The 21,302-nt window shown below is 43.8% G+C and overlaps 1 protein-coding gene across 1 annotated transcript in view; it reads right to left on the reverse strand.

The window, feature by feature from the left end:
- Window positions 1–21,302, reverse strand: part of COLEC12 (collectin subfamily member 12) — a 196,858-nt gene that overhangs the window by 25,563 nt on the left and 149,993 nt on the right. The window contains 3 exon segments of the mRNA XM_030336875.1: window positions 963–1,451; window positions 14,025–15,071; window positions 16,272–16,370. Of these exon segments, the coding sequence (XP_030192735.1) occupies window positions 963–1,451; window positions 14,025–15,071; window positions 16,272–16,370 (1,635 nt within the window).

Consider the following 21,302-nt stretch of genomic DNA (forward strand, 5'->3'; position numbering starts at 1 on the left):
AAAACCCAAACACACACACGAAGCACTATGCCTTTCTTCAGTTATATGTCAGAGGCCATGGCTTTGGCCTCACTTCCCTCACAGGCCAGGAGGTGAGCAGTTCCAGCGTCTGTGTGTGAGCCTGTGACTGCCCTTGGACAGACACCTTGGGAGCTAAGACTTGTCCAGGAGGGCAGGCCACAGAGCACAACAGTAGTAAACCTACGTAGCCTGGAAAATTATTTTTGCTGGGTCTTAGTTCCTCTGTGTCTGGATTAGTATTTACAGTGACAGAAACAACAACAAAAGGCAATGCAGATGTTCCACATCAGTCTGGAGTCACATGGAACTAACCAGCAACTAGATGGAGCACCCAGAACCAAAACTGGGCTTGTGGAGCTACAAGGATGACCAGAGTCATGCTTAAGGAAATCAGGTGGAACTGGGTGTTATTCAAAGGAGAGGAAAAATAGGCTTGGTTGATAACCAAACACTGAGGGTTTTGCCAAGTTAGCAAAATTTAGTAAGCAAATTTAATAATTATAAAAAAACTAGAAGCACCATAACACCTTCTCGAAACAATGAAATCTGGGCTTTAGTAACAAAATTCCATCTACGTAGTTACTGAGGAATGTCTATCCCCCAGATTGAAGGGCATAAAATGAGAACAAAATGGGTGGGGGGTAGCCAGCCTCAGACTGTCACAAAGGAAATGTCTGGGGACGCATTTGTCCCTGAGGGCTTGACTTAGCTAAACAAACAAGTGCTAGAGAACCTGATAGTGTTTAGAGAGAAACACATATGCCTGAGTGACACTGCCTGGTGCAGAGGCCTGTGAGAGCAACGGGGTCCATGCCTGCCCACGTGGTGCCTTCATGCCAAGAGAAGTGGGGTGTGGGTGGCATACGGGCTGCATGCTGGGGGCTGGGCACAACCCCACACAGTGCCCTTGACCCTGGTTGTGAGGGAGGGCTCAGACTTACCATTGGCCTCAGGTGCAGAGGTTGGCTCATTCTGTAGGGCCAGGGGCATCGCTGCCCCTGATGGGCCTGGGGGGCCAGGGGGACCCTTCGGGCCTGGCATGCCTGGCACCCCAGGCAAGCCTGGCAGCCCCCGAGGTCCAGGCACCCCCGGCTCTCCCACGGTGCCCTGCAATCCCTGGAAGCCAGGAGGGCCCTGAGGGCCAGGGAGTCCATCCTTGCCTGGTGGGCCTGCGGGGCCTGGGTCTCCGCTGGGGCCCTGAGGGCCAGGCTTCCCAGGGGATCCACGGGAGCCTTTGGGGCCCTGCAAGCCTTTGGAGCCTTTGCCTCCACGCTCTCCAGGGGGGCCAACTGGCCCAATTGGGCCCCTCTCACCAGCGGGGCCGGGTGGACCAGGCTCTCCCTTCTCTCCTTTTTGTCCTTTGTTGCCAGTGGGACCAGGGGGTCCCTGCTGTCCTCTGTCGCCTTTTGGACCCCTGGGGCCAGGAGGACCTAAAACATAAAAAAATGTACATGGCATGAACAAAAATCCATTGTGAGTGATAGTGAAGAATTTATCTTATAAAATATCTAATTAAAAAAAATCTAGACATATAAAATATATTCATTAAAGGACTGCTTCTTGTTTCACTCTACTGTTGTCGATGATATTTTTTTCAAACAAAAAGGTTTCTTAACTAAGCTCACCCTTTCTGCTCCAAGCATTTAAAATATATTTTTTTTAATTTTTTTTTTTTTCCTGTTTTTGAGAGAGAGCAAGCAAGCGCACAGAGGAGGGGCAGAGAGACAGGGAGAGAGAGAGAATCCCAAGCAAGCTCCATGCTGTCAGCCCAGAGCCCGACGCGGGGCTCAAACCCATGAACCATGAGATCATGACCTGAGCTAAAGTCAGATGCCCGAACGACTGAGCCACCCAAGCGCCCGGCATTTAGAATATATCTTAACGGCACACAACCCTCCGGTATCCACTGATGTTTTAGGGGGAGGCACAGCTCCACGCCAACAATCACAGCAGTGACTCACACCATTCACCTGGGCCCCCCTTAGTCGTCTGGGACTGTTCCATCACCAGGAGAAAAGCAGTGCAAGTTGGGATGGGGATTCTCTCCTACTATTTCCTCTTCTTTTCATAGAGTTGAATGAAATATCCCATCCAATGTTGAGAGGCACCATTCTGCTAATTCATCCTCACCAAGTGGCAGCCTCTCCTCTGACACCTCACTCCCGCCCTCCTGGCCCCTCTGCCAGTGCTGTAGGGATGCTGCTGCCCTTGAGGCTGAGCCTTGCTCACCTGTGGAACAGCTCAGAGGGTCTCTGGGGGAAAGTGTTCTACAAGCTGGGCTAAGTGTCATTTTCCCCAGTTTGTTAGTCTAATAATGCAAATAGGGCTGTGGGCTACAGAAAAAAATAGGCGACCATCTAATTAGGCAAGGGAGAGGAAAAACAACAACAACATTTTTCCCCCAAAGGAAGAAGGCAAATACCTGCTCATCCCTTGTCATCCTAGAGATGCTCACACAACCTGGGATTGTTTTGTTTTCTGTAAATTCTTAGAGGTGACAGGGAACTGCACACAAACATACCACAACCAGGATTCATATGGTGACTTGACAGTTTTTGAGCTAGTTTCACATACATTATGTCATCTGAACTGTATCTATGAGATTATATTCCCAGAGCACATTGAGGACGTGTAGGGCCAGAGACACCAAGCTCTTATTCCATGCTAGCTCCTCAAGACAGATCTATCCAGGAGAATGAGACATGAACAGTTACAGTCTAGTGGTGGAGCTGGGATGGTAATTCCTGTCTTCTCCTTGCAATGACTGTATCTAGGAGGACACTATTCTCAAATATTCTACTCCCTGGAACTTTTGAGTGTCTGAGATCTCACTGTTCTCTATGTGAATAAGTAAAAGAGATCCACACTCATTCTTTCCATAGAAATGGAAAGCCTTTCAGGCTGGATGGGCAGAAGTGCTGGGGAGAGGGAGAGTAGATAGGCCTCCCACCCTATGTTTTTCTTGATCCCCTTACCCCACTCCTCCCCCACCAGCTGGTCAGGACAGAACACTGAAGCAGGCCTCCCCACCTCAAGGGGGAGGGGGCGTCTCTCTGCCCCACTCCCCTCTCTAGGCCTTGATGGATGTCCACTGTACCCTCATATTATCCATGGCCCTAACTAGCCCACCCATCTCTGTTCTCCCTTAGCAAGAACCTTGGCTCTGGACTCAGCTTTCCTCATTTAAGGTACTCATGATGTTGCCCTGGATTGACTGGCAGACCTACTACCAAGCTGTAAGAGAGTTCATGCTAATGGTTAGGACTAGCTTCAGTGTGTTTTTTTTGAGAACCCTTTCTAGGGGTCTTTCTCATCTGCTTGAGAAGACTTTGTAATGAAGAATTTTCTCTCCGAACCCAACTCACTGACTTTTGCCCACCAGCTCCTATTGGCTGCTCTCCATCACTAGCTCTCCTGGCCCTTATTTCCATCTCGTAGTTGGACAGTCCATTATCTCTGGGATGTCCTGCCAGCACCTCCAACCTGACATGTCTAAAACTGACCTTATCACCTCTTTATTGTTTATGCCCTTCTTCCATCATCCCTCATCCTACATCATCACAACCACCTCTTCCCTCTGTCCTTCATCATGACCCAGTGTGGGGGTTCTCTTTTTGGCAGATTTTTATAGTATCCTCTATAGTAACTGCTCTTCCTACCTTTGATTCCTCTCCATTCATTCCACTCTGTATCTTTCCCACATTTGTCCCACAGCTCTGATCTCCACTTGCCCTAAAATATTTTGTCCCCACTACCTGGTCATGTGGTATTAAATCAGGGTTTTCATGACCTGGTCTAACATGTCTTTAGTCCATCCTCCTCTGCACTTCTGCATATCTCTTCTCTTAAAATTGCCTCTGCTCATATCCATCTGGAGAACTGTCATCCACCTACCACGTAATCCTCCCAGGTGGAAGTTTTTCCTCTTTCTCTAATCTTTTAGTACTTGTTTGTTCTTTGAGAACACTTCTCCGTCTAGCAGCTAGCAGTGTCTGGTGTATGGTCCTTATTCAGACAGTGTTTATCAAACCAATGTGCATCACAGATCTAAATGCCTAGCATGCTGATGCCAACAGTTTGGGCCCCAGGAGAGACCAGAAGGGAGAGATTTTGGGGGAGTAGCGATTTGCTTGGTGCCCCTTACCTTTCTAAGAAGTAAAGCTCCACTCAGTCTATGTATCAGGATGCTCCTGGCTGCTGCTACGGAATGGTCCTGGGGAGATCTTTCTTGACTCTACACACATTTAAGAATTGATCCAGTAGTCTCTTCATCTGCAATCTGAGGGTTTTTTTTTTTTTCTTTTTAAGCTGAGGAGGCTCTTGGAATGTATTAGTAAAGATAGAGAAGGTGGATTTTCATTGTCAAATCGATCTTCTGTAAAAAAGTATCTTAGTTCCTTTGTGTGGTTGAGAAATAGTGCCCTAGAGATTAATAGTGGGGATGGTGGTGTGTGCATTCATTCCTCCATAATGGATGTAGTATTATGGAAGGTTCTAGCGGAACAATACTGACAAATAGGCCAAGACAACAACAACAAAATTCTAATTTAGTTAGAATAATAGCAAAAATAAAAGTAGCTTTTCTTCTCACCTGTTTCTTTTTATGGTCTATGTTTAGACTTTAGAAATCCAAATAATGAAGAGATTTTTTTGGGGGGAAATTCAAGTGCTTTAGATTCTCTATTCTTTATTCCTTATTCTCCTTATGGGTTTTGCCAACAATTAGTGTTTCTCAATCACTCACAACTGGGTTTGGTACTATACTTGCAGGTTATGGGAAATGGGTTTACCCATGCCCATGGAATAGTGACTATTCTGGGACTTGTCTTCCTGACATGACAGGGAGTTATATTTCTTCCAGAACACCTTCCTCTTGTTTCTAACAGAACTCCGAAGACACACAACTCTCTACTCCTCTCCGGGTATGAATCCGAGACCTTCCTTATGTAGGATGACAGCTTTTCATTAATCTTATTTCTCTCTGAGGTTGGGTGGGTTTATTATGGTGTTTAGCTATTTCCCTCTGAAGTGCTTCTCAAATGTCCCCACTCACTCCACACAAAAGTTGTGGCTTATTTTAAGAATGGCATCAAACATGGATCCCACAGTCAGTGCAAAATATCAGCAGGTGCTAACTTCTAGATCTTGGGAAGAAAGGGAAAAGATGTGAATATGCAAGGTTTTGCCTCTGATATAAAGGTCGAAAATCTCTTTTTTAAAAATATTTATTTTTGAGAGAGACAGAGCATGAATGGGGGAGGGGCAGAGAGAGAGAGGAAGCCACAGAATCTGAAACAGGCTCCAGGCTCCGAGCTGTCAGCAAAGAGTCTGACATGGGGCTTGAACCCGTGAACCTTGAGATCATGACCTGAGCTAAAGTCGGATGCTCAACCAACTGAAGCACCCAGGCAAATTTTTTAATTTTATTTTTAATTTATTTGAGAGAGAGAGTGGGGGAGGGGCAGAGAGAGAGGGAGAGAGAGTCCCAAGCAGGCTCCGTGCTGTCAGCGCAGAGCCTGATGTGGAGCTTGACCTCATGAAACCGTGAGAACATGACCTGAGCCAAGATCAAGAGTTGGATGCTTAACTAACTGAGCCACCGAGGCACCTTGAAAATCTTATTTGTGATGCATTTCCCAGCTGGATTAGAATGAAAACTGAATTTTTTACAGGAATTGCTACATTTCTCTTTATAAGACAAGGTTGAATATCAATGACTGTGGATAAACTCCTGACAAGCACAGTGTTATCGATTTCTTCATCCATAGCTGCCCCAGCCTTGGGAGAAAACCATCATGACACTAGAGCAGGAAGCTGGCACTCTACCTTCCAATGCTGGGCTAAGTAAAAAATGTACTCTATGTGTTCCATATGTAAGAGGATTCATTCATATACTTAAGTATTCAGTAAGACCATACTTTGCTCACTAAGAACTAAAATTTCCAACTTGTTTCTTTTCAAAAATTACTGAGGAAAAAAAGCTAAAACCACTGGCTACCTGTAAAATAGCCATACTGGCTACCCGTAAAAAATAGATTATTAATGCCAGGGGTATATCTTCTAGGACCCGGGATGCTAGCATCAAATATTAGTATCTGGACGATCCCAAGCTTTTAGGTCTTACTTGAATCTTTAATTGGGCAGCTGCTGAAATGAAAAGAAGATGAAATAAAAGACAAGTCACCCCTAGTGCCTTAAAACCGCAACAGTGAGATAAATGACCCAGGATTATTTATGAGCTTGGGCAGTAACAACTTGTGTTCAGAGTCGAGAATGTGGTAAATGCTACATGTGGAAGCAGATGTGATGTCCCCCTTCAGAAGCAAATTTGAGATTTGCTTTCAAGACCAAGTGAGTGGGTCCCTGGCTCAAGATTCTGAAATGCCGGAATACCCAGGTTGCTGGTAAAGCCATTGCAAAGCTCCAGAAATGCCTGAATATGACCTAGACCAGATCTTTGAGCAGCCTGTGTTTTACTGCCAGCAAAACATCCTCCCTGTTCCCCACCCTCCAGAATTGGGAGCCTTGAACACCTGAATCCTCTAAACAGTTTAAATGTTTTTTTTTTTTTTTTTAACGTTTATTCATTTTTGAGACAGAGAGAGACAGAGCATGAACGGGGGAGGGTCAGAGAGAGGGAGACACAGAATCCGAAGCGGGCTCCAGGCTCTGAGCTGTCAGCACAGGGCCTGACACGGGGCTTGAACTCACGGACCGCGAGATCATGACCTGAGCCGAAGTCGGACGCCCAACTGACTGAGCCACCCAGGCCCCCAAAACAGTTTAAAGAGGACAGAGTAAATTTACATCACTTTGCTGTTTCTGCTTTGGAAACCAAACTGCAGGCCCTGAGGAGAACCAGCCCTGTGTCCTACCCTTGAGAGAAGTTTCCAATTTGTTTTCCAATAAAGCAGAAAGTAGAGAAACCACTTCAATTCTTACTGTCCTACAAGATTTTGGAGATTTCATTTTAGAACCTCTAGTGGTAAGGTTAGAAGATAGAGGAAACTAGTCGTATAATCTGAGACATTTTTTCTTCTCATTTTTTTAAAATATGAAATTTATTTTCCAGTTGGTTTCCATACAACACCCAGTGCTCATCCCAATAGGTGCCCTCCTCAATGCCCATCACCCACTTTCCCCCACCCCCCATCAACCCTCAGTTTGTTCTCACTGACGTGCTTTAAAAGTACTTGTTTGAGGAAATTTAAAAGATATTATTTGGCAATAATTTTGAAAAATAATTTGATTCTTAACCTCATGTTTAAGACAGGCTTCTGGAAAGCCACAGAAGCTCCCTCTCCACAAATATACCCTTGTCCACAGGGTATATTTAAACCACCATTTCTCACCAACTGGCCACAGTTCTGTTTCTATGCCCTCAAATGCCTGCTCTCAAAGGTCCTCAGACAAGCAGTCTTCTTTGAGGAAGCATGACAAGAATGGCAGTTGGCAATGAGAGAAATTGAGGCCTCCTGCCTGATCCATTCAGCCTTCCTACGTATCTGTCAAGGTCCAGCTCAAATGTCAATCTCTTACACCTCAACCGACTGTTCTACTGAAAACAAACTCTTCCACATTTCAACTTCCCAAACATGCCATCTTTTCTCTTACATCGTTGCATAGCAGCAGGGGCTCATGTAGAAGCATCAGTTTGGGAATTAGATCCAGGGTTAGTACTCTCTGACATTACTAGCTCCTTGACCTTGGATAAGTTACTCAGGTTCTGTGCCATGGTTCCCAGCCCTGCAAATGCGGAATGCTGGTAATTCCTACCTTAAAGAGATGGAACAAGGAAAACAGACAAATTAACCAAGTGCTCAGCAGTATGACTGGCACACTGCAGACAATGGACTGGAAAGTGAGCGAAAGCTAGCTGTCAGCAGCACCTGACTCTGAGTCCTCTCCAAGGCTAGGCACTGGGCTGCCAGCAGCAAGTACTTTTGGAACCAAATCAACACTGATCCCATCTGTACAATTTTATTCCTTGAGCACACGAAGCTGTTGTTTGGCACTGTGATATAGCAGCTGGGGCTGCAGCAGAAATCCTGGGTAGGCACTGAACTTACTCACATTTGAGTATGAATATTAGCCAACTGCCTGCTAGGCACTGTACGAAGAGCTTTATTGACATTATCTCATGAAGTTCTCATAACTCGAAAGGTAGATGCAGAATAGGAAACTGAGGCAGGGAGAGGATGAGGAACTTGGTATTTGTGTTCAGGTCTATTTCCAGAGCTCTTGTTCTTACCCACTAAATCTGTTGCCTCTTTCACAAGAACAGAGGAAGGGAGCCCTCTGATTGTGCTAGGAAGGTGCACCTTGCATTCTTTGCTTCCTACCCAAGAGTGCACTGTGACGTTATGACGAGTGAAGTCCTCCACATACACAACGAGCATAAAGATATTTACATTATTTGTAACAAAAACAAGGCTTTTCCAATAAGTATTTTGGTTTATGGATAAAGAGATAATTGTTGCTGGGATTCAACATGGGGTTTAAAATCTATTTCCAGTTATCACCTAGCTTCAGTGCAAGCAGGGAGCTTCAGCTTCTACTTCGAAATGAGGCCAATGTCTCCTGCGACTGAACGGCATGCACCATATGCGTGAGGGCTCATTAAGTGCGAGTCCAAAGGATTTCCCTGGAAGCATCAGGGTATTCTGAATCTTGCAGAGGCAAGCCCAACATAACCCAAAGTTAATCCAATCCTGCTCCATCCTACTTTATCTCATCTTTCCCTCATCCTCAGGAACCAGATTTGCTGGGAGGGACAGAGGAAAGGCACTGGAGAAGTGCAAGGGGAAATGGAGCTCTGCCCCCAGTCTCTTCTTCAATGGCAACACCTCGTGAACATTCCTGTTCTGGAGGAAGTTGAACAGATGGAATAGAATGGGGGCAGTTTGTTTGGCCTGAGAAGTTTCATTTACCTCACAGAAAGTGCAGGTAATAAAAAGACCAAGGATAAAAGTAATATAGGAAAGGCATATGTGAAAAGGGAAAAATCATTCAGAAACCAGGATCTCAGGTGTTTCAGAAGCACGGAGTCAGAAACCTCATTCTAACAGATATGTTCCACTTAATATGTCTAAACGGGCCTCTCAACATGAACCTCCCCAGTCTGTCCATCTACCTACTTGCTTCAGCTAAAAACTAAGGAGACATCCTGCTCCTCTCTTTCCCTCACCCTCACAGCCAATCCACCCATCAGCCTCATCTAGCCACATACACTGGCCCCTGACCCTGTGTTCAGTTTCTGTCCACACCCCTCCACCACCACCCCTACAACACACCATGCCTCACGGCTGATCCTCTGGGCTTCGGACACTTTGCGTAGGAAATTCTAGAGTCTTGGGCATCAAATGGGGTCAAGAACAGGTTGATGTGAGCTCTGAATACTCGCAGCCCCTTGAACCTGTAGACTCCTCCCCCTCGGCAGAGTACAGCCAGAGGAAGCCAGTCAGGGCTTCTACAGCAGGGCCCTGTTGACCACGGAAGGGTAAGGCTGCCCTTGAGCCTGCCTACAAGACTCCTCCTCAATGATGAGACCCATTTCTCTTATATCCACGTCACTTATATCTGGCCCATAGCTCCTCACTGGACCCCCATCACCCTGCTTGCTCCCCTGTAATCTATTCTTCTCCCACCTCACCCCCTGACCCTGCACCCAGAATGACCTTTTAAAAATATAAATCAGACCATGTCACCACCTTGCTTAAAACCTCCCTGTCGCACTTAGAACGAAATCCCAGCTCCCTGCCCTCACAGACTACTTCAGGGGCAGCTGGGGACTGTAGAGGAGGGTCACTCACTTTCAGCAATTACTGACGGGGTTGGCAGCATGGGCTCTGGCACCAGGAAGCCTGGACTTGATACTATTTAGCTATTTACCATCTCTGTAAATTTGAGCAGTTTCCTTAAACACCTCTCTAAACCTTAGTTTCCTCATCTGTAAACTGGTTATGATCTTACAAGTTCCTATCCTACAGAGTTTGTGTAAAGCACTCAGTATACTCACATTCAACATTAGCCAATAAAAATAATCACAATAATGGAAACATTAATTTAAAGCCAGGGTCTGAATGTTCAACTATAAGCTTTTCACACACTTCCCTAGCTGACAAGTCACACTGTCTATACACACTAAATATGTCAGAAGTTTACTTGTAGAAGACAAGCTAGCAATTGGACTAATAGAATAATAAAACCATAAAACTTATAGCTGGAAAATGGCCAGAAAACTACAATAGGATTTTCTAAGGTTTTACAATGCCCAGAGAAATTTAGCAAGCTCTTATTTCATGTGGTTGCATTATCTATTGAGATATGCTCTCATTCTGAATTTGAGAAAAAACAGGGAAAAACTAGTCCCCTAATACCTTTTTTATCATTTGAAAACCTGTCCCTTATTCAGAGTATGACTTACACCCACAGTGTCCCTGCAACTGTCCATCCCCCAGTTGGGACACCCATATTTCTCAGGGAAGCCATTATATTTACGGGCAACGCCAATTTTTATAAGCAACATCATATAAAACCAAAATGTTTTCTATTAATGAATAGTCATTAGTCTTTGTTTCACCCTCCTCAGATGTCATTTAAAATCTCTTCCATGTGACAGTCTTTAAATAGCTATAGATAGCAGCCTTATCTCCCACTAAGCAGTCTCTCCTACAGGTTAAAGTTCCCAGGTCCTTCAATCTTTCCTTGAGCACATCTAGACTGCATAATCCTGGGCAAATTTTTCTGAACATGCTGCTCTGTGAACGTCCCTCTTGAAAGGGACCCCTCCAAAGTACACACTATCCTCCAGGGGTAGTCTTGCCACACTGAATGGAGTAAGATATCACCTCCTTCATTTTGGACATATTTCTATTGATATAGTCAAAGATCACATTAGATTCACTGGCAGACACAGTGACTTGCTTACAATCAACTAAAACCACCATGCTTTTCATGCATACTTCTTTAAGCCATGCTCTCCCATCAACATTGTTCTATTTGTTTTTTTCCACCTACCAGCAGGATTTTACATGTATTCCCTATCTCCTTCATTTGTTGGTATCTTTTTATTATTCTAGCCTCTCCAGGTCATTTTGGATTATGATTCTGTCATCCATGGGCTAGTATATATAGTTTCATGTCATACAAGTATTGGATTACCAGGTCATCCATATCCTCATGCTAGTCACGGACAAAGCTGTTGAATGGGCCCCTGCCATCTGCCATCCAGACTTGCTGCCAGCCTCACAGGGGCTCATTAACTACCATTCTTTAGACCCATTCTGTGGTAGACACACCCTAGGGTCATCTCCAATGACTCACACCCTCGTGTAATCCCTTCCCCTTGAGTGTAGAACCTGTGACTTGCTTCTAACCAACAGAACATGGCAAAGATGATGGCATGTCACCCCCTTGACTTACATTAGATGAGATGACGTTACATAACACAGTCTCAGCAGACTGGAGCGAGAGACTCCCTTGCCAGCTCTGAAGAAGCTGCAGTGTTGTCAGATGGTCACATGGCAAGGAACTGTAGGTGGTCTCTAGGCCAGTACCCCTTACTCCCCTGAAATCCCCCAGGAACCTCAATCTCACATTTGCAAGGACATGAATTCTGTCAAGCACCTGAGGGAGCGTGGAAATGGATCTTTCCCCAGTCAAGCCTCTGATGAAACCTCAGCCCCTCAGTGACACTGCACCCTGGTGAGAGACCCTAAGCAGAGGACCCAAGCCTTGCCCAGACTCCTAACCCACAGATATTGTGAGATAAGAAATGGGTGTCACCTGGGTGGCTCAGTCAGTTAAGCATCCAACTCTTGATTTCAGCTCAGTTCACGATCTCATAGTTTGTGAGTTCAAACCCTTGTCAGGTTCTTTGCTGACAGCATGGAGCCCGCTTCAGATTCTATCTCTCCCTCCGCCCCTGCCCTGCTTGCTCTCTCTCAAAATAAAAAATAAACTAAAAAAAAGAAAAATGGGTGTTGTCTTAAGCTGCTGAGTTTGTAATTTGTTACATAGCACAGAAAACCAACGTAACCCATAAACCCATCTAACTGTGCTATAATCCAGTAGCTATTTTTACCATCTTGTTCTTAACAGCATTAGTGACAAATGCCTTGGTAAAATCCAGATATGCTATTTTTCATTCTCCTAGTTTAAACAATCGAATAACTCTGTTAATATGCAGAAATAAGTTTAGGTTCACCTGCTTTTTTTTTTTTTTTTTTAATGTTTATTTTTACTTTTGAGACAGAGAGAGACAGAGCGTGAAGAGGTGAGGGGCAGAGAGAGAGGGAGACACAGAATCTGAAACAGGCTCCAGGCTCTGAGCTGTAAGTACAGAGCCCGACACAGGGCTCGAACTCACAGACCGTGAGATCATGACCTAAGCCGAAGTCGGACGCTCAACCGACTGAGCCACCCAGGCGCCCCATCACCTGCTTTCTTAATGAACTCCTTGTGATGACTGCTGCTTTCCTGAAGGTTCACAAATTATCCTCTTCTCAGGCTTGAAGACAAATTCCCATTCTACACAGTGTGTAGAATCCACCTAGATCCTCTTTTTGAAAATCAGGATTATTTTGCTTAACAGGTAGTCTCCTGATACTCTAAATCTCTTGATTTTTTTTTTTAAAGGTTTACTTATTTTTGAGAGAGCGAGCATGAGTGAGGGAGGGGCAGAGACAGAGGGAGATAGAGGATCAGAAATGGACTCCACACTGTCAGCAGAAAGCCTGATGCGGGGCTTGAAGTCTCGAACCGTGAGACTGTGACTTGAGCCAAAGTTGGACACTTAACCGACCAGCTGCCCAGGCGCCCCTGACCTTCTATTGATTTGAGCTACCTGAGGGCAGAGACCACCTGGGCTTCTCTGCATACCTCAGAGGGCTCAGCACAGCATCTTTCACATAGTACTTTCAACTTAAAACCTGTGAAGATAGTTTATGACTAAAAAATACTATTATTACATGGTTGCTGCAAATCTCAGAAGGAGACTTAATTTGAGCCAAATATTTTCAATTTACATGGATGACCTGGATGAAACTAAAACTCAGATTTTATATGCAAGTTACATTCTTTTCTCTCCTCTGTGGCCTTACGGTTACTGGGATGGCCATCCATCCATCTGCTCATGACACTTAGGAATAGGAATCTCTGAGGTGCCTGGGTGGCTCAGTCATTTAAGCATCTGACTCTTGATTTTGGGTCAGGTCATGATCTCATAGTTCATGAGATACAGCCCCGCAACAAGCTCTGCAATGACAGCACAGAGCCCGCTTGGGATTCTCTGCCCCTCCCCTGTCATGTTTGTGTGTGCACGCACACACACACTCTCTCTCTCTCTAAAAATAAATAAACTTAAAAAAATTAGGAATATCTGTGACCTAAAAAAATTAATCTTGCTTTCAAAGGAGCCCAATTTATAAAGACTTGAAAGAGCTAGGCACTGACAAAGTCCAAATTCAACAAATATTTAATGGACTGTCTTTGACCACTGACCACAAATTCATAGTTAAAACTCTTTTCAAGATGTAGAGCTTAATCTCCCCGGGTTGGACTTAGTGATTTATCAGATTATGGTGGAAGTGACGGTATGTGACTTCTGAGGCTAGGTCATAAAAGGCATGTGACTCCTCTTTGTGCTTTCTCTTGGATCACCTGCTCTGGAGGCAGCCAGCTGCCATATTGTGAGAACACTCAAGCAACTTCACGTTGTGAGGAACTGAGGCCTCCTGCAAAAACCGTGTACATGAGTCATCTTGAAAGCAGATTCTCAGCCCCAGTTAAGGTTTTGAGATGACTGCAGCCCTTGCCAATATTTTGACACAACCTTATGAAAGATACTGAGTGAGAATCACCCAGCTAAGCCACTCCTGAATTCCTAACCTACAGAAATGGTGAGATAGCAAGTGTTTATTGTTTTAAGTTGCCAGCTTTTAGGGTCGTTTGTTATACAGCAATCAATAACTAACACAAATAAATTCGGAATTTTCACTTACCTTGTAGTATTGTAAAATTCTTGATGAGCTGACCATGCTTGGAGTCTACCAGCTTCATTTCTTCCATAATTACTGATAAGTTGGCTACTTCAGTATCTAACCTTGACCTCATCATGTCTTGTTGCATCCTGAGAGAAACAGAATCCAAACGGATGTTGGCCAGTGTGTTATTCAAGGAGGTCAGGTCGTCTGTGTGTTTGGTCAGCGTATCTGTGCAAGTCGTCCTGACTTCATTCAGATTGCTGGTCAGCGTCCGCAGGTAGTGGGCAGTGTAACTGATGTTGCTAATGATGTTCACAATATCCGTCTCAAAGAGCTGGAAGCGTTCCTCCAACTGGCTGAACTTGATGGCTGTTCTGTTCTCCGCATCCTTGTGTACGTCCTGCAGGTCTTTCAGGTTCTGCTCATTAGCTTGTGAGGCTGTGGTGATGTTGTCCATCTGACCTGTGAATGAACTGAGCTGGCTGTTCATATCCTCCAGGGTGTCGTTGTTAGCTTTGGCCAAGGCAGAGTTATTGGCAGCCAGCGTCTGTAAACTCTGCACTTTCTCCTTCAGCCAATCAGTGTCCTTCTTGGCTTGAAGGAAAACCTGCTGCAGATTTTGGAAGTCGTTCTTGATTCGCTGGATGGCCTGGCTCGTGTCATCCACAGACCGCTGCAAATTAGTGATGAGGTTCCTCTGCTGCACCTGGGTCAGGTTCAGGTTGTTGAGGTTCATAATAACCACGTTATGAGAGTACATTTGGCTCTGCAGATTGCCCTGCAGCACGCTGGTGTCTTGCTGTAGATTGGTGACATAGCCATTATACGCTTGGAGGGTTTTGTTTACAGTGGTGATGAGGAAAGAGTTATTCTCCAAAGTTTCCTTCAGGTGACTCTGCCTGTCCACCAGCGCATCCCCACTTGCCTGTAACTTCTCCAGTGTGTCTTTGTTCTTGCTGGTTTTCTCTGTAATCTCACGAAGCTGCTGACGAAGATCCAGTATGTCTGATCTGAAGGTAGAGAGTTCTGAGTTGGTGCTTATAGCTTTCTTCCCAGTTTGGTCCCCTGGAATAAGACATGTTTTGTTACTTAGTGATATGAAGAAATGTTCACGTGAGGTCAAAGATCTCAAAGAGACTTAACTGGTATGCACTGCGTATTTCAGATATAAAATCTGTGATATATGCAGAATGGTCTATGTTAGTAAAACCCACGTGTCTATTAAAACTGGGTCCTGGAAAAGTGGAAAGGGTACTAACTTTGTAAGTGCTTTTCTCAAAGAAGGAGGGAATTCTACCAGATTCTAGAGCACTGGGCAGGGTGTCAAGAAGGCAATAAACTTTATTAAATTTACCATTAATTCCTTCCAAAAAAAATGGAAACAAAAATTCAAGGATAGAACTGGAATCTTTCATTTAAAAAAATTAATTTTCATAATTCTTCAATGCAGTTTAGAATATTTCAAATAGGAATTGACTGGAAATTTTATAAAAGAGCTTTTATTAAAGTGTATTTGTGGTACTTTTTGATCAGGATTGGTCTTCAGATCTTTATAAGCATTTTTTTTAAAGTTTATTTATTTTTGAGAGAGAGGGAGAGACAGACAGAGCACGAGCAGGGGACCGGCAGAGCGAGAGAGGGACACAGAATCCAAAGCAGGCTCCAGGCTCCATGATGTCGGCACAGAGCCCGATACGGGGCTTGAACTCACGAGCTGTGAGGTCATGACCTGAGCTGAAGTAGGACGCTTAACTGACTGAGCCACCCCGGCGCCCCAGTCTTCAGATTTTCAAATGCTTATTTATTTTTGAGAGAGAGAGAGAGAGAGAGAGCGCGCAAGTGAGCACAAGCAGGGGAGGAGCAGAGAGAGAGAGGGAAACACGAAATCCAAAGCAGACTCCAGGCTCTTAGCTGTCAGCACAGAGCCTGACGTGGGCCCTGAACTCATGAACTGTGAGATCATGACCTGAGCTGATCTTGGATGCTTAGCTGACTGAGCCACCCAGGCGTGCCTGGTGTTCAGATTTTAACTGGCATATGGAGTAGTTTTTGGGGGTGGGGAGAATCCAACTCTAAGATTGCTCTTTAACTTTAAAACGTAGACGCCTTTAAATTAAATTGTGAGGAAAAACTCAACACACAACACAAAAATTAATGTCCTTCTGGGTGGATGTGAGTTTATAGCAAAGTCATTCTAAAGAGCTATGGTCTTTTAATGTAGAATTAGAGGATTTAGTTTAGTGGGTCATTCTTGTTGCAGATTACCTAATTTTTTCAGGTCGCTTTCCACTGCTGTGAGCTTGTCATCATAGGTTTGGCGAGATGTCTCCATGCCACCTGTAACATTGTCCATTTTTTCTACAACTAAGATTTGGAAACTAAAGATTAGTACACACACCTGCTCATAATTTATTTTTCAGTTTCAACAAAAGACCATTTCATTACAGAATACAGGAAACAGATTGACACAAAAAGAGTATAAATGAAATCAAATATGAGGAATAAGCCATTCTCGTAGAAAAATAACTTGTCACAAAACCCAGTGATAGTTTATTTGGTTGAGAACTGTATGTTCTTATGATTCTGTATTGCCTCAGATGTTCCAGACCTTGTTTGAAACTAATTTTTAATTTTTATGTATTATATAAGCTTTTGATCTGTATTATTTTCTATAGGAACTTCCATAGGTAGATCATTTACAAAATCTCATCATTCATCAGACTCCCTACTATTCCTGGAAGGTGGTACTCACTTATCTGGAAGCAGAGTCCATAGCAAAGAACACCTAGCTTAATTCTATAAACAGTCTTCGTGAAAGGGAAACAGTGTTTGCCGTTCTCTTTCAGGAGGCCTGAAAAATTTGGTTCTCCTTAGTGACAAGTGAATATGTAGTTTATCAGTTCCCAAGGAGATGCCTAAGTAGGTTTCCAAACAATGATCTACGAAGACTTTTCCTTTTTTTTTTTTTTTCTTAGCATTTTCTTGATTGCACGCGATAGGGAAAGAGTTACTGATACAATGTTAAGTAAAAGCTTCTGTTCTCTTTGTTCTCAGAAGGCAGTCATTCTCTATGGTTGTGAATATGGTTTCTTTCTAAAATATCTATTAAGAGTGTATTTCTCCAGAAGTGACTCCTGTGAGATCCAGCCTCCAGCAGCTTGAGATGCAGTCTTTCTTGGTATCAACGGCTTTCTGAAAATACGGACTTTATTTTTTTTTAAGCATGAATATGTTTTGTATGTTAATTGTGAGGTAATGGAGCCAGTTTGTTTTTATTTATCAAGTGTCCCACCCATGCAAGACCGTGTGAGAAGATTCCCCTGGCTCCTATCAGGAAGCAGAAGTATGCTCCCATGTGTCTGTATGACCTAAACTGACCCAGCCCTGTGGTGCCTAGCACCTTCCCTGGAGAACCTTGCCATGCTGTCACTGTACCAAATACTTTCCCACCCAAGCCCTTCCATGTGTTCTTTCTACCTAGAATGTTCTTCCCTGGACTCTTCACCACGCTAAGCCCTACTTGCTCTTCAAGACTCAGCTCATTACTTCCTGTGGGAAATCTTTGCTGCCGGGCATCTTGCAGAATTCTTTTGGCAAGTAGTCCTTTCCCTACTGTAGGACTTCCTTCAATGTGTTATCATGGCTTGTTTACTATTAGATCCTTTAAGGCAGGAAAATGTGTACCCAGTTTTATCCGTACCTCTTAGTGTGTGGCACTTAGTAGGCATTCAACACATATTTGTTTATAATGCTATTTATTTAAATAAATGAGAGTCTGCCTGCTGGCTACTGAGGCCTGTGAAAAACTGGCTGGGCTAGATAGAGGTCATGCAAACAAACATACAAACCAGACGCCCCAGGGAAGCCTCAGCACTGGCAAGGAGTACAACATCCAGTTGAATGATGATTGTTTTTTTGGTAAGTGACTATATAGACAAGAGAGGTACAGTTACAGTAATCTGTACCTTAGGATTGTTAGATAGGCATGCACATTCATAAATCTCTGAAACTGAACAAAATGTTTCATCTGCATTTAAGCAAAATTAAACTTTTAAAAAATAAAGTATAAAATGTTTATGAGTTAAGATTCAGTTTTGATCCTCAAATCAAAACACATGCCTCAGTCTGTCCTCAAACCACACACAGGATTTTAAGTCCTGCCCTTTTTTCCCCCGGAAGCCGAAAAAACCTCTAAATATGCTGACAGGCAGTCATTTTTCTACCCTCTCTAATTTTTCTTCCATTTTAGTTTAAAAAAACACAGAACTTTCATGGACAGATAATTCAGGTTTGCGCAAAGGGAATGAATACATTTGTTACAAACAAATAACAAACCTGTTAGGTTTCTCTTCCGCTCAGCAAGGAAGCTATTTGCCCCGACCACAAATGCTAATGAACTGCTTACATGCACTGGGGTGTGTGCGTCTGTGTTTAAAAATAGGATCTGGGTATAAAGCTGCAAACTTCAGGGCTGCAAAGCTGGCAGCTTGGTATTACATAAAAATACCCAGCTGATGGACATCCAGAACCAACACTTGCTGTAATAGCACACAGCATTTTCGTCAATTTTTACTCTTATCAGCACAAGTTGTTAACCAGGAAAACGGTGGCAGAGCCATCCTCTCTTAGACTAGAAACTCAGTCTATCAATGCAGACCTCTGTCTGTAGATCCCTCTCCTGTGAGGAAAATGAACATGAAACAGAAGAGTTCCTAGCAGTCTGTTTTCTTCATGGGCTCCACTTTACTAGAAACTGTTTAACAGAGAATTTTTCTTTAGAATATTGCTGCTTCAGATATTATAGCTAAAGGGTCAGCCCTCTTCAAGTACCCAAAGCCTAATTCCCTTGGATAATCTGACAATAATCCCTTTTCTACAAAAGCATTTTGGTACCATCCCTTGGCCTGGACCATCAACCTCCTTCTCTCTTAATGCCACCCATCCTTCAGGGTCCACTCCAAGATGACCACCCCAACTATGCTCAGCCTTCCCAGATGATCGGATTCCACACCACACCAATGATAACACCAGTAACAGCCTCTCTTTATTGAGGGCCTACTCTTTGAGAGGTGCACTGTGCCATCACTGCAGTTAATCCTTAAAACTGCTATTTTACAGATGAAGAAATTGAGGCTCAGAGATGTTCAGTAGCTTGCCCAAAATTACACAGCTTGTAAATGACTAGGGGGCTTGCAGGCCAGGAGATCTAATTCCAAACCCCATGCCTTCTCTATAACTTCACATTGCTTCTAATTTACTATTTCTTTTTCCTAAATATGGTTTCCTCCCACAAGAGGCATAGCTCATGGTCCAGTCCCTGAGGAAAGGAACAGCAGCAAGGCACAGAGCTCCTGCTTGGTGCTCATGAGTGTCTGTCCCAGGCTGAATGGGGGATTGGGTGAGGGTGGAGATACCCCTGCATTGGTACCTGGGACTTCTGGGAATACCAGCTGCACTCCCCTGGAATGCAATAAAGACATTTCTACCTTGAACACTATTTCAGGTTTCATTACAACACTTAGGAGATATGGTTGTATGGTGTTACCCTGGCTTCTAACGTAGCCAACTCAGTGTGATTTGATGGACGTAACTGCTAGGTTAGGAGAGCTTAGCAGCAAGGTAGACCTTCTGTGACTAGGAATGTTGAGTTATAGGAGATTCTTCTTGAGAAATATTCAGACTTCTGTCTTTCTTCTTTATCCTCATTACCTTAAGATGGATGACTGCTGGGAAGGACAACTGAGTACAATTTCCCCGTTCAGGGAATGTTCTGGAGGAAACACAACTCATTGAAATTAAAAGATGGCTTCTGCCACGGAAGCTCCATGACTGAGGATAAAAAACCCAAGCAGAGAATGACCCAAGCTGAAACTGTCCAGGAACACGTTTTCTATAAAGTAGCTCATGAGTGTCATGGTCACAGCCACTGTACAGACCTGTGTGGGTGACTCAGCAGTTCCCTGACTTGTGCAGCAAATTCTCTAGAAGGAACTAAGTTATATCCCAACTTGTAGCTGTCTGAGTGACATAAAAGGAGAAGTAAAAACACAATTTTGAGAAAAACAGTATGGAGTTGCCTTTGCTAACTCTGATACATAAAGCAGTTTCTATTTTCTTTCCTTTCTAACTTCTCCTTCAGAGAAACATCTTCTTTGTCTGAATATTTCTTTTTCTTCCTTTCTTTTTTGCAATGGACAGAGTTTCTCTAGACTTCAAAGGGAGACATGGGAGGGGAGAACTAGGTCTTATCTTTCTGCCTCTTACAATGTGCGGTTACTAGAATCTTATTAGCAAGAAAGAAGAATCACTGTACAAGAGAAAACACACCTGGAAAATATCCACACTTTAGTTTATGAAGACTGTGTTTGGAAACCAAAACTGCATGTTGTATTATCTTATATTTCTAAGTAGATGCCTGAGAGATGGGGGCCCCTGAAGGAGGAAAAGGGGGCAAGACTATCATCTTGTGTCCACTTGTACTTGGTTCCCTCAACCTCTCCCCACTTCATCCTGGACAGAGGACACCCACGGAGAAGGCCATGCTGATCTTCAGGATTTTAGGCTTACAGGTAGGGATCTGAGTGGTAGCAATGCCTTAAGTGCAGAATGGTTTTAGAGTCCCTGGGCACCACCTGATTGTCTTTACAGAAGTCAGCCCTGATCTACAATCCATCCATCCATCCATCCATCCATCCATCCATCCATCCATTCTCTCATTAATTTATTCAGTAACTTCACTTGGTGCCTAATAAGTACCATGAGGCTAGATGCTAGATGGGAGATATAACAAACTAAAGATAGGAGTCTCTTGTCTTCATGGAACTTATAGTTTGGGTGGTAAGACAGACAAGCCCACTTGTCATAATGATACAGTGTGACAGGGGCACCTAACTCAGCCTTCAGGGGGTTCTTGCAGGATGTATGTCTGAGTGAAACATGAAGGGAAAGAAGGTGTCATTTGAGGTAGAGAGCAGAGAAAAGGTGTTCCAGGCAAATGGACCAGCACACGCAAAACATGCCAGAGCTGAGAAGGGCTTTCAAATGTCATAAAAATGGAGGAAACATCTGTACTTTAAAAACAAAGAAAAAAAAACCCTCCTCTGAATTTGGATCTTTCTGTATCATTCTAAAGGCATCAAGATCCAGATCTTACTTCTTTGCAGTGGTAAGAATTACAAAATCCCATATGGTGGTATGCTCTTCAAACCTTTGTCATCTGTCTTTCAGTAGTAAATGTTTGCTTTCATGCTATCACATAGTACTAAGCCCTAAAGGTACTTATTAAATGGCCATTTG

The sequence above is a fragment of the Lynx canadensis genome, chromosome D3 (genome assembly GCF_007474595.2).
Source record: "Lynx canadensis isolate LIC74 chromosome D3, mLynCan4.pri.v2, whole genome shotgun sequence".
In the NCBI taxonomy this organism is placed as follows: Eukaryota; Metazoa; Chordata; class Mammalia; order Carnivora; family Felidae; genus Lynx; species Lynx canadensis.